We start from the raw sequence: 13,384 nt of genomic DNA, 5'->3' as shown, positions 1-13,384 counted from the left end.
TCAGCTGGTTCTAGCCCCCCACAAGCGTGTAAATAAGTGATGGGATGAAAGACCCTCGAAGCCACAGGGAGATCAGAGCCCCCCACCTCTGAGGGAGCTGGGCTTGCTGTAGAAAAGAGAAGTGCCTCTGGCCACAGATCCCTGCAGGGGAGAGGGACACAGGCATTCAGGCAGCCCCTCCATGAGGGCATTGAGCTCTGTCTGCATCAAGGAAAGGTGCCCACCAGGGGTGAACCTGTGGGTGGCAGCGGGAGGCTCTGGCCACCAGCACTTGCCATCTGGCCTTGTCTGAAGGCCTCACTGGACGTTCTAAAGAACTTGCCTTTCAGCCCATTTGCATACCCTAGTCTGTCTGGCTGAGTGGTTGGGGAGGAGATGGGGTGCAGAGTTGCTCAGAGTGAGCCCAGACTCCCCACTGTGGCTCTGGTACCAGTTTAGCCGGCAACCCACTTTCTCCTTTTTTCAGTAGGACTGACTTCCCAAGAGCCTGGCACATAGAAAGACTCAGTGATGCTCCTGCAGTGGAGGCAAACGTGTGGTGTGACCGTTGACAGGCCTCCCCTGTGTTCCGTGGTGCTGACCGCATGTGTTCACATCCCGGCTCTACCACCTGCAGGCTGTGTGACCTTGAGTGAGCTGCCAAGCTTCTCTGTGCCTTGTTCTTCTTATTTCTAAAATAGGAATGATAACAGGACCTTCTGAGGTCAGCGTGAGGATGGGAGGAATCGATCTGCGTGAAGCGCTCAGGACGACGCCGGCACGGGGAGGAGGCTTTCTAAACGCTCGGCCTGGGCTCTGCAGTGTGACAGTGCTGGCCAGTAAGGGGAGGGGCAGCTGCGTGGTGGGCTTCAGGGTCTGGAAGAAAGTGCCAGGGAGGCAGTGCGAGCATGATGTGTGCGGCACGCGCTTTGGTGACAGCATACACTCGGCCACAGGCTGCCAGGGCAGCACGAGATGACAGCCTGGTTGAGATGGTGTGGAGAGGGGCCACGTGTATCCTGGACCCTGTCTGAGATTCCTCCCTGGACTCCAGAGCAGGACTGTTTGGCCTCGGAGGGACCCACTCTCCTTTCGATCCGTGACCCTGCATAGGCACGTGGCATGTGGTCCCGTTTATGCTCCTTGCAACCAGGCAATGAGGTATACAGTCAGTTTTACATGCACATGAGGCGTGTAAGGCCCAGAGAGGTGAAGTGACTTTGCTAAGCTCGCCCAGGCAGAGGGTGAGTCAAGACTGCAGACTTGGGAAGGAAGATGGAGGGTCCCGTGATTCATGCACAGGAAGAAGTCAGCTCTCTCAGGGTCTGAGGAACAGGACCATGGCCAGGAAGGGACAGTGTCCCTGTGACTGTCTCCGTCCCCAGCTTCCTTTGACTCTTGGAGGAACACAATTCAGCCACCTGGGCCTTGAGTCCTCTCTCCCTGCCAAGGCTCATGTGTTAGACCAGTAAATAGCCCCTAGATAAGCTTAGTCTAGGGAGTCCAGGCCTCAGATGCCTCAGAGCTGGGGTAGGTGGCACTCCTGCCCCCTCAAAGGTTGGCAGAAGGCGTGATGGTGTGAATTCCCTCCTCTTCCCTTAGAGAAATCGGCCTACCCTCAGGAGCTTTGACCCCACCCCGCCCAGCCTGCCTGAGAGTCAGTCTCCCCCTCACTGAGTGGGACCCATCCCTCCCCTTGTTGCAGATACTACCTGTCCCTCTTGTCAGGGAGTACTGATGGCCCCCTACTTTAGAGAGAGTGAGAGAGAGAGAGAGAGAGCACCAAGCGGAGCTTTGTGGTGGACTCAGGACTGGAATGGCTTTCCCAGCTCCCCATCCAGTCAGCTGTCCCTGTCATGGTTGTCACCATCGTCAATGTCACTCTCAGAGTTTTACCTGCAACGCCGCTGCTGACCCCTCCCGCAGGGGTGGGGGGAGACTTCCACAGTGCAGTGGCTCCTGTGTGCACCCTGATGCTGGCCTGCTGAAGTCGGTAGTGTGATCATCATCTCCCTGCAGATGGGGAGACTGAGGCCCAGCAGGGATGTGCTATAGCTGAGACTAAGAGCCAGATCTGGACACCCAAAACACATGGATGTAGCCAATATGCCTCTTTTTTTTTTTTTTTTAAGGTAGGGTTTCATCATTCTAGCCCAGGCTGACCTGGAATTCACTCTGTAGTCTCAAGCTGGCCAAGAACTCACGACAATCCTCCTCCCTCTGCCTCCCAAGTGCTGGGTTTAACGGTGTGTGCCTGGCACTTTCTTTTTTGAAATATTTATTTATTGGGAGAGAGAATGGGAGTGCCAGGGCCTCTTGCTGCTGCCAATTCCAGATGCATGTACCACTTTGTGCATCTGGCTTTATATAGGAACTAAGGAATTAAGCCTGAGCCATCAGGCTTTGCAAGCAAGGACTTTTAACCCCTGACCCATTCCCCTAGCCCGCCATTTTCACAATGTTGATCCCAAGCCAGATAGGGGCAAGACAGCAAGGTTGAAGGGGCTCAGAGGAGATGGGGCTGTGCCCGCAGGGCCACCTGGGAAGGGTGGGAGAACCAAGGGCCTGACGAGGAGCGGGCTGAGCAGTGCGCCATGACAAGGAAAAGGGACCAGAGGCCGGGGACAAGGGTGAGCCACAGCCAGGCAGCCCCGACTGGATTCCCCACCTTGTCACTTCACAGGACAGCCCCCATTTCATCACCCCCAGTTCTGCAGCTCCTCCGACAGGGAAGAGCAGCTAGAACCCTGTGGTTTGGTAGATGCTTAATGTGAGTTAGATGAACAGAGGAGCAGCCATGTTTCACGCCTGGCATGGAGTCAGTACTTCCAGAATGTTCCGTTTCTGAGAAAAGATGGGATCAGCACCCCTAGACTGAGCTGTGTGATCTCCAATCAGTCACGTCAGCTCCCCTGTTGTCTCACCAGTAGGAGTGACCTAGAAGGCTTGAGGTGGGATGAAATGAGACCTGTGATGCCCCAGTCCCCAGCACAGTAGCATTCTCTGAGCCTGCCTTTCTCCACTCTCTCCCTATCTAAGGGAGCAGAGGCGGAGAGGCCAGGGCTGCTGTTGGGGCACGGCAGGGCTGGGGGAGGTAGAGATGCTGGGGAGCGCATCTGCCATGACTAGCCCGGGTGTGTGTGGGAAGGTCACCCTTGCGGCTGGAAGGGTGCTTGGACACAGCATGCTGCTGCTGGTTTTCTGGTGTTTCTTTTGCTCAGGGACCTGTGGACAAAGGAGGGCATTTAGTGTCATGAAGTCCTGGAAAAAAACCTAAGAGGTGACAGGAAGGAGCCAGGAGCCCTTCCAGCCTCTTCCCGGCTCTGTGGTAGGCAGGGTCTGCAGGTTCCCCAGAGGCAGGACAGCCAGAGGACCATCTGTGATAGCTGTGGGTCACTTTCACGCCTCTCCCAGGCCCAAGTTGCTTCTTTTTTTTATTTTTAAAGATTTATTTTTATTTATTTAAGACAGAGAAAGAGAGAATGAGAGAGGGAAAGAATGGCGCCAGGGCCTCCAGATGCTGCTGCAAACAAACTCCAGATGCATGCGCCACCTTGGGCATCTGGCTTATGTGGGCACTGGGGAATTGAACCTAGGTCCTCTGGCTTTGCAGGCAAGCGCTGTAACTGCTAAACCATTTCTCCAGTCCTGGTGCATGCTTTTAAGCCCAGCACTCGGGAGGCAGAGGTAGAATTGCTATGAATACAAGGCCAGCCTGGGACTACAGAGTGAGTTCCAGGTTAGCCTGAGCTAGAGTGAGACCCAACCTTGAAAAATAAATAAATAAATAAATAAATAAATAAATTCATAAATAAATAAAGGGCTGGAGAGATTGCTCAATGGTTAAATATGCTTGCTTGCAAAGGCTAAGGACCCAGGTTTGAATGCCTAGAACCTACATAAAGCCATATGCACAAAGTGGCACATGTGTCTGGATTTTGTTTACAGGGGCAAGAGTCCCTGGTACACCCATTCTCTCCCTGTTTCTCTCTCTCATAAATAAATAATTTAAAAAAAAATTAGTCCCACCAGGTGTGGTGGCACAAGCCTTTAATCCCAACACCCGGGAGGCAGAGGTAGGAGGATCGCTATGAGTTTGAGGCTACCCTGAGACTACATAGTTAATCCAGGCCACCCTGGACCAGAGTAAGACCCTACCTTGAAAAACCAAAAAATAAATAAATAAATTAGGACCAGAACTGGAGAGATGGCTCAGTGGTTACAGGTACTTGCATGTAAAGCCTGGTGGCCTGTGTTCAAGTCCCCAGTATCCATGTAAAGCCAGATGCATAAAATGGCACATGCATCTGGAGTTCGTTTGCAGTGGCAAGAGACCCATTTTCTTTCTTTTTAAAAATTGTTTAAAATTTTTATTTATTTATTGGAGAGAGAGAGAGAAGGGGAGAGAGAGAATGGGCGGGCCAGGGCATACAGCCACTGCAAACAAACTCCAAATGATTGTGCCGCCTTGTGCATCTGGCTTGCAAAAGGGTACTGGGGAATCGAACCTGGGTCCTTTGCCTTTGCAGGCAAATGCCTTTACTGCTAAGCCATCTCTCCAGCCCAAGAGACCCATTCTCTCTCTCTCTCAGTCCTTGCAAATAAATAAAATACAAAAATTAAACAAAATTGAACCGGGTGTGGTGGCACACGTCTTTAATCCCAGTACTCAGGAGGCAGAGGTAGGAGGATTGCCATGAGTTCGAGGCCACCCTGAGACTCCATAGTGAATTCCAGGTCAGCCTGGGCTAGAGTGAGACCCTACCTCGAAAAACCAAAAAAAAAAAAACAAAAAAAAAAAACAAAAAAAAAACCCCAAAACAAACAAACAAACAAACAAACAAAAAAAAAAAACTAGGACCTTTAAAAGGCCAGCATTTCACTAGGGTCCACATCTGCAAGGCCTGCTGGGTATTTACCTCCTAGGCTTGCTGGATTCCTGTTGCAAATGAGGAAACTCAAGCTCTGAGTGGTCAATGACTTGCCAAGTCACACAGCAGATCTGAGACTTTTACCCAAGACTAAAGCCCAAGGAGCCCCTTGCAGAGCAGGAAAGGGGGAAATAGGGTCGGGTGGGGTGGCCGTGGGGGAAGGGGAGGACTCACTCTCCCTGGACCAGGAGAGGAGACTCTCCAGGGAAGAGGCAGGCTCGAAGACTGTTGATCTCTAAATTATAGCATTGGGTGCACCGGTTGCTGCGGCAACCAAGTTGTCCTGAGCCAGATAAGTGTATAAACATTGCCACAGACGCACAATTAGATCAGGAAGAAGAATAGAACAGAAAATAGAAGCTTCCAGCCTTATATAATTCTGGGCCAAAATGTGATCGGGAACCCAGGTCGGGTCCTGGCCCTGCTGGCCCCTGGATCCATGACTGTACCAGCTCTGTACTAGACCCCAGTGGCAGGGAACGCTGCATTGGAGAGAGGGTTTGCCTTCCCTGGGTCCAGCTGGCCTGTCTGCCACGGGGTGAGGTGACATGCCTCTTCTGCTGACAAGGCTGGAAACGTTGACTGCCAGGCCTGCCTGTGTCTCACCAGCTCCCAGGAAGTGGGGGGTGGGGTAGGCTGGCTTCATCTCCAGAGGTCTTGTGAGGTGGGGAATGCTGGTCCCCATTTTGTAGATGAACAAACTGAGGCTCAGGAAAGGAACCTGGTTCAAAGCGACTTAGCGAAGCAAGTGGTGCCTCTGCTGCATCCACTCATGGTTGCCACACAGGAGTTCAAAGATGCTGATGTCCTGAGTTGATGCACTGACTTCCCTGCAGGCCACTTTCCCTGTCTGAGCCGCCTGTGAACAGCGATGCCCACATAGGCACCAGAGTCGAGTTTGCCCTTCCTCCATCCTGACCACTACACCAGAGTCTCAGTCACCACCGAGTTTGGGTACAGGACAGGAACTGGGGCCCAGCCGCTCACAGCAGCTCTTCTCCGAAACCAGAGAAGGTTTCAGGGGGAGGTGGGATCTAATACTGCCCAGGGGAACTTGCTGCAGGGACGGGAATAGGCTGCATCTTCCCACCCTCTCCGCACCCCACCTTACTCCATGGTAACCCCTAGTTGCATGGGGGCTCCTGAGCATCGCCAGGGCAAATGAGGGGCTGAGTTTTAAATGGAAAGAGTTACAAGTGGCTAGTGTTGGGGTTAAACCCAGGGAGGTAACTGGAGCTCAGGGTACCCAGGAGAGAGGGTGGAAGACAAGCATTGGGTTGGGGTGTAACCCAGGCGTAGAGCTCCAAGGACCTGGGTTCTATCTCTAGTGCTGCCAAAATAAAAATTGAGGATCTCAGGCATGGTAGTGCACGCCTTTAATCCCAGCACTAGGGAGGCAGAGGTAGGAGGATTGCCGTGAGTTCAAGGCCACCCTGAGACTGCATAGTGAATTCCAGGCCAGCCTGGACTAGAGTGGGACCCTACCTTGAAAAAAAAAATGGATCTGGTGAGATGGCTTAATAGATTAAAAATAAAATGCTTGCAGAGCAACCATGAAGGCCTGAAAGTGCCTGAGTTTGACCCCCAGCACCTATGTAAAAAAGCTAAGGGCTGGAGGGGTGGCTTAACAGTTAAGGCGCTTGCCTGCAAAGCCAAAGGACCCAGGGTCGATTCCCCAGGACCCACATAAGCCAGATGCACAAGGTGGTGCATGCATCTGGAGTTTGTTTGTGCATCCATTCTTTCTCTCTATCTGCCTCTTCCTCTCTCTCTCATAAATAAACAAAAATATTTTTTTTAAAAAAAAGAAGCAGGGACTAGCTGGGTCCTGGTGCCCTTAGCATCCTGGTTGGGCACAACTCAGTCCTAGGGGTTGGGCCAGCCTCAGGGACATGGGCTTAAGGCTGTTGTCAGACACAGGCCCTCTGTGGAGCAGAGTAAGTCCTGGACTCCTGCGCCCTCTTCTCTTCCTCGGTGTCTCTGGGGGATGGGGGAGGGGGACTCCCTGTCTCCCTGACCCTGGGAACCTTCTTCATAGCAGCCCCTCCCTCCCCAGCGCCTCACCTGTCCCTTCTGCTCCCCAGGCCCTGCATCTTCCCCGGGTGACCACGCCGGCCTCAGGTCATGCACGGACACAATCGCAACGGGCAGGCCCACGTGCCCCGGCGGAAACGCCGCAACCGCTTCGTCAAGAAGAACGGCCAATGTAACGTCTACTTCGCCAACCTGAGCAACAAGTCGCAGCGCTACATGGCGGACATCTTCACCACGTGTGTGGACACACGCTGGCGCTACATGCTCCTGATCTTCTCCGCGGCCTTCCTAGTCTCCTGGCTCTTTTTTGGCCTCCTCTTCTGGTGCATTGCCTTCTTCCACGGTGACCTGGAGGCCAGCCCCTCGGTGCCCGCAGCGGGAGGGCCCGGGGGCAATGGCGGGGCGGCCCCAGCAGCCCCTAAACCTTGCATCATGCATGTGAATGGCTTTCTGGGTGCCTTCCTGTTCTCCGTGGAGACTCAGACGACCATCGGCTACGGCTTCCGATGCGTGACCGAGGAGTGTCCACTGGCAGTCATTGCCGTGGTGGTCCAGTCCATCGTGGGCTGTGTCATCGACTCCTTCATGATAGGTACCATCATGGCCAAGATGGCACGGCCCAAGAAGCGAGCGCAAACGCTGCTGTTCAGCCACCACGCGGTCATCTCCGTGCGTGATGGCAAGCTCTGCCTGATGTGGCGCGTGGGCAACCTGCGCAAAAGCCACATCGTCGAGGCGCATGTGCGGGCTCAGCTCATCAAGCCCTACATGACCCAGGAGGGTGAGTATCTGCCCCTGGACCAGAGGGACCTCAATGTGGGTTATGACATCGGCCTGGACCGCATCTTCCTGGTGTCACCCATCATCATCGTTCACGAGATCGACGAGGACAGTCCTCTCTATGGCATGGGCAAGGAGGAACTGGAGTCCGAGGACTTCGAGATCGTGGTCATCCTCGAGGGCATGGTGGAGGCCACGGCCATGACCACGCAGGCTCGCAGCTCCTACCTGGCCAGCGAGATCCTGTGGGGCCACCGCTTCGAGCCTGTGGTCTTCGAGGAGAAGAGCCACTATAAGGTGGACTATTCACGCTTCCACAAGACCTACGAGGTGGCCGGCACGCCCTGCTGCTCTGCCCGGGAGCTACAGGAAAGCAAGATCACCGTGCTGCCTGCCCCGCCACCCCCACCCAGTGCCTTCTGCTACGAAAACGAGCTGGCTCTCATGAGCCAGGAGGAAGAGGAGATGGAGGAGGAGGCGGCCGCTGCGGCGGCCGTGGCTGCGGGCCTGGGCCTGGAGGCGGGTTCCAAGGAGGAGGCGGGCATCATTCGGATGCTTGAGTTTGGCAGCCACCTGGATCTGGAACGCATGCAAGCTACCCTTCCGCTGGACAACATCTCCTACCGCAGGGAGTCGGCCATCTGACCTCCAGGCCCCGCCCCTCGTGTCCCCTCCCGCAAGAACCTGTGCTGGGGGTGGGGAGCCAGGACGCACCTCCCACTTTCAGGACAGAGCTGAACCTGGGGGCTTGCGGGGGGGGCCAAAGACCCAAGGGGGACCCCTTCCTGTGGACTACAGAGCCCAGAACTGGGAAGGACCCAGGTATTAGGGCCTGTTGGCCTGTGCTCCCCAGCATCTCCCCACGGTGACTTTGGGTCCCTAGACCTCCCACCCTTTCCCCACTGACCCTTCAAGGATGTTGCCCCCTTTACTCTCAGGACCTTGGGGAAGGCGGCTGGACTGCTGGGGGTGGGGTGGGCAGGGGTGGGCCCGGGGGGAGGGGGAGGGGTGCGTTTCTTTTGCATGACTGTGGCCTGTGTTCATGACTTTTTTCTTTTGTAAATATCTATAAATGGAGGAGACGGAGACACAAATCCACTTCTGCGGTTTCTACCTGCGGGACACAGAGATGTCATCCCTCTCGGTGCCCTCCTTTCCCCATCCAGCCCAGCCCAGTCCTGCCCAGCTGGGTGGGTGTGGGGGGAGGGGAGCTTGAGAACCATGAAGGCATCTGTCTTGGTCCCTGGGTGGTGCTGGGTTTGGTTGCAGAGAAGGATCCCAGAGGCATGGTGAGGACCCTGCTTCTCCTTCCTCCTCCCCTCCTTCCCGGCAGCCCCTCCAGTCCTCAGCTTGACAATGGAGTTTGTTACTATTTTTAATAAAGCATATGGTCCCCTAGGGGTAGGCTGGTGGAGATGGAAGGGAGGGAGGAAAGAAGGAAGGAGGGAGGGAGGGAGGGAGGGAATGAGAATGAGGGTCTAGAAAGATGGCTCAGCAAGTAAGAGCACTCGCTGTGCAAGCGTGCAAGCGTGAGAAGTTCAGTCCAAACCCTGGCAACCACGTAAAAGTCCCAGCGCCGAGGGAGACAGAGACAAGAGGATTTCTGGGACTCCCTCGTCAGCCAGTCTAACTGAAAAAAAAACAGAGCTCCAGATTCATTGAGAGAGTCTGTCTTAGGGAAATAGGTCAGAAGAGCAATGGAGGAAGACACCAGATGTCTCGTGGTCTCTGCAGTATGTGTGAGAGGCGTTTACATCTGTACACACACATGTGCATGCGTATACCACATACACACACCAAAACAGAGAGACAAGAATATGTGAGTGTCTGTGTGTGCCCCCTGCTGAGACACTGACCCTATTAGGGAACTCTTTTTTTCTTTTAAATATTTAATTTTTATTTATTTATTTGAGAGAGAAAGAGGCAGAGGGAGGGAGAGAATGGGCATGCCAGGGCATCCAGCCACTGCAAACAAATTCCAGATGCATGCACCACCTTATGCATCTGGCTTATGTGGGTCCTGGGGAATCAAACCAGGGTCCCTTGGCTTTGCATGCACACACCTTAACCACTAAGCCATTTCTCCTGCCCCTTGATGAGGGAACTCTTAAATGGAATTGAATAGAAGAATCCCCACATCCCCCCAAAAGAAAAGAAAATAGAAGAATCCAGTGGGCGTGGTGGCACATGCCCTTAATCCCAACACTTGGGAGGCAGCGGTAGAAGGATCACCGAGAGTTCAAGGCCACCCTGAGACTACAGAGTGAATTCCAGGTCAGCCTGGGCTAGAGTGAGACCCTAACTTGAAAAACCAAAAAAATAAAAATAAAATAAAACAGAGAGAAGGAAAGAAAGAAAAACAGGAGAATCCCAGGTAGGCATCATGGAATCTAAGTCTTAAAGCTTTGGCTGTAACTCAAGGAACGTGCGACAGACTCCCTGGGTTTGCACACACACGCATGCACACCTGCACACCTAGAAATGGAGGAGATGGAGACGCCAACCCACTTCTGCATTTTCTACCTGCCAGGATGGGGAGATGCCACCCTTCTCTGTGCACCCTCGCCCTGCACATCCAGCTGAGGTTGCCTGCAAGACACCGTGGTGGTGGGAAGGGCTCTAGGAAGTGGCTAGAAATCTGGTCAAGTCCAGACCTGGTGATCATAGCGCTGCCTCACTGTGGGACCTCCGGCAAGTTCATCCCTCCTCATGGTTTCTGCTAGCCTGTGCTGTGTCATGAGCCACCCCCACAAGTCAAACCACAGTGATTCATTTCTTTCTCAAGATCCTGTGGGTGGCCTGAGGGCCCCCAGTCTGGTTTCTCCTGGGCTCACCTGGGCAGCTGTGTTCAGCTAGAATAACCAGCTTCTGGCAAGAGCCACAGAGTGGCTGGTGGTCTGGAAGCTTTGGTTCTCTCCAGGGGCCTTTCCTCCTCCAAGGGGCTTCATCAGATTTCTTGGAGAAGGAACCAATTTGTCAAGGCAGAAACTGTAAGGTCTCTGGAGATGTGGAACATCACTCCCAGTGCATCCCATTGGCAACCCAGTCACCAGGAAAACCAACTTGATGCAAAGGTGGGAAATTAGACTCCACTGCATGGGAGGGTGGCAACGTTACCTACACAGGGCCTGTATAGTAGGAAGGTAGAGTGGGCATACTGGAGATCTATCCCAAGCCCTTTGAGAGGCTGTCTTTAGCTCTTTGATCTACATGCTGCCTGTATACGCAGCACTCAGGCTACAGGAGAGCAGAAAGCACCCTAAGTGGTACTAGGAATCTTTTTTGTTTGTTTGTTTGTTTTTCAAGGCAGGATCTCTAGCTCAGGTCGACTTGGAATTCACTCTGTAGTCTCTGGGTGGCCTTGAACTCTCAGTGATCCTCCTACCTCTGCCTCCTGGGGACTGGGATTAAAGGCGTGTGCCACCATGCCCTGGCACTACTAGGAATCTTATGTCAACGTGCCAGCTAAGTCAAGATGCACAGGGAACCAGCAGGTAAGCTACTGTGAAGTGAAGTGGGCTTCTCTGTAAATGACTGTATTTTCCCAATATCGCCCACAGGCTGCCATTTTTATTTGTTTGTTTATCTTGAGGTAGGGCCTCACTCTAGCTCAGGCTTATCTGAAACCCCCCTTGCAGTCCCAGGCTGGCCTTGAACTCACAGTGATCCTCCTACCTCTGCTGGGATTAAAGAAAGGTGTGTGCCACCACGCCCAGCAAGGCTGCCTTTCAAGCAAATGCTATGCATCCTGCACACTGTAACAGTTTACCCAGGGAACCCGAGGCCTCCTTCCTGGGAGAAAGGTTAGCCTGGGATTCAAGGCTGCCGACAAGTAACTCACCATAGCGTCTGTCCTTTGCGTGCGTAGGCAGGACGAGAACTGTAGTCCATTTGACGGATGAGGACCCTTAAGCCAGGGAAGGACTGTCAGAGGTAGAGGCCTGCTTCTCTCGTCCGTCCTCTCGGGGCAGTGAGGCGGAGGCCTTCCTGCTGCTGCAGCCTCTTACTCTTCAGCAGCCTCAAAGGGCCTAATGGATGAGGGGTCAGCCAGCAAGAAAACAAACCTCAGCTGCCCACACTCTCACACATGCCCAGGGTGGCGCTTCTGCCAATGGAGAGCACCCTGGACTCCCATCCCCAGTCTAGGTAGCCTATCAGAGATGTCCCCGTGTCCAGTCCTCCAGACCTTGCGAGGACACAGGTGAGGCCCTCTTCCCCAACGATGCTCTCATATTTCCCCCCTCCGCCTGGCAGAGGCTGATTCAGCTCAGGGGGGCATCTTTGAAGCTGTCTACCTCTCCATTCTGGTGAGAGGCCATGCCATGCCAAGGGGAAGGGCTGCATGAAGGGCCACCCTAGCAGGAAACACACAAGGCGTCCCAGGGATGACTCCAAACCTGTCACAGTTTGCCTCCTGCTCAGACTCCTGTGGCAATTGCTCCTTTCAAACATCTCCATTGCTCTGGAGAGATGGCTTAGCAGCTAGGGCATTTGCCTGCAAAGCCTAAGGACCCTGATTCGATTCCCCAGTGCCCATGTAAGCCAGATGCACAAGGGGCACATGCAACTGGAGTTCTTTGGCAGTGGCTGGAGGCCTGGGCATGCCCAGGCTCTCTCTCTCTCAAAAAAAAAAAGAAAAAAACCTCCAGCTATTTCTCAGGCCACATGCCAGGTGACTATAGACACAGGAGAGGTAAGTTTGACAAGAGCCCAAAGCCAGGACTTTGTAGAGTGCCACAGGGGAGCCGCGGTGTGGGCCTGGGGTGCAGAAGGGTGCAGACTGCTGGGCTGCAAGACGGGCCCGCGGGCGCCCGCAGGCTGCGCTGACTCACCTTCCCTCTCCCACCTGCTCCCCTTTCGCAGCCCTCCCACCTGCCTCCCAGATCCTCGTGCATCTCCTCTGATCTCTCCTTCCATGCCAGCTCCTGGTGGCTGCGTCTGGAGGCGGCAAAGCTCAGATTGCCTGGATCTCAGAATGGAGCGAACAGTCGGCGTGGCTGCAGGGTGCTTGGAGACGCTGCCGCGCCCTTCCTCGCCCAGCCTGGCCTCCCTACCAGGCAGTGGAGGGCGCTGGCCAGCCCTGCTCCCCCTCCTTTGATCACGGGGGGCGTGGGGAGCGGGGAGGGAGCGCAGGTGGGAGTGGAGGCTGAGATGAGACCGGGAGAGGGTGTGGTCTGACGCAGGCTCCGCCCCCACACCTGCCAGCTGCCTGAAATCCACGCCATTCAAACAAAACCCTCTCCCGGCCCACTCGCGGTGGCTTCCTTGTAGCTGGCTTCTAGAGTCGCATCTTTCTTGTGAACTTGAACAGCACCCAGAGAACTAGAGAAGAGCCCAGATGGCATGAGCCCAGTTATGTCACCTGGCCAAGCCTCCCTGTCTCTGTGCTCTCTTCCTGTGTGTGGCAATTTCTCACTGTCATCTCTTCTGGGTACTGGCCTTTCTCTCTCTCACTTTTTTTTTTTTTTTTTTTTTTGAGGTACTGTCTCACTCTAGGCCAGACAGACCTGGAATTCACTATGTAGTCTCAGGGTGGCCTTGAACTCATGATCCTCCTACCTCTGCCTCCCGAGTGCTGGGATTAAAGGCGTGAGCCACCATGCCTGGCTTCTGCGTATTTTCCTCTTCCATTCTTCTTTTGAGACAGGGTCCCATGTAGC

The 13,384-nt window shown here is 54.2% G+C and overlaps 1 protein-coding gene and 1 long non-coding RNA gene across 3 annotated transcripts in view; one reads left to right on the top strand and one right to left on the bottom strand.

Moving 5' to 3' along the window:
- Window positions 1–8,674, top strand: part of Kcnj4 (potassium inwardly rectifying channel subfamily J member 4) — a 29,371-nt gene extending 20,697 nt beyond the window's left edge. For both annotated transcript variants that reach the window (XM_045152862.1, XM_004650310.3), the window contains exon 2: window positions 6,995–8,674. In XM_045152862.1, the coding sequence (XP_045008797.1) occupies window positions 7,035–8,369 (1,335 nt within the window). In that variant the 5' untranslated portion in view covers window positions 6,995–7,034 and the 3' untranslated portion in view covers window positions 8,370–8,674. The remainder of the gene's footprint in view (window positions 1–6,994) is intronic.
- LOC123461607 lies at window positions 2,412–12,717 on the bottom strand. The gene is made up of 3 exons (XR_006637740.1): window positions 12,597–12,717; window positions 11,566–11,752; window positions 2,412–3,204 (listed from the first exon to the last, which is right to left on the bottom strand). It is a non-coding gene; the product is annotated as an uncharacterized LOC123461607 (long non-coding RNA).
- Window positions 12,718–13,384: the final 667 nt, after the last annotated feature.

The sequence above is a fragment of the Jaculus jaculus genome, chromosome 6 (genome assembly GCF_020740685.1).
Source record: "Jaculus jaculus isolate mJacJac1 chromosome 6, mJacJac1.mat.Y.cur, whole genome shotgun sequence".
NCBI lineage: Eukaryota > Metazoa > Chordata > Mammalia > Rodentia > Dipodidae > Jaculus > Jaculus jaculus.
The sequence above is the reverse complement of the archived record's forward strand: the minus strand, read 5'-3'. Positions and strand labels throughout refer to the sequence as shown.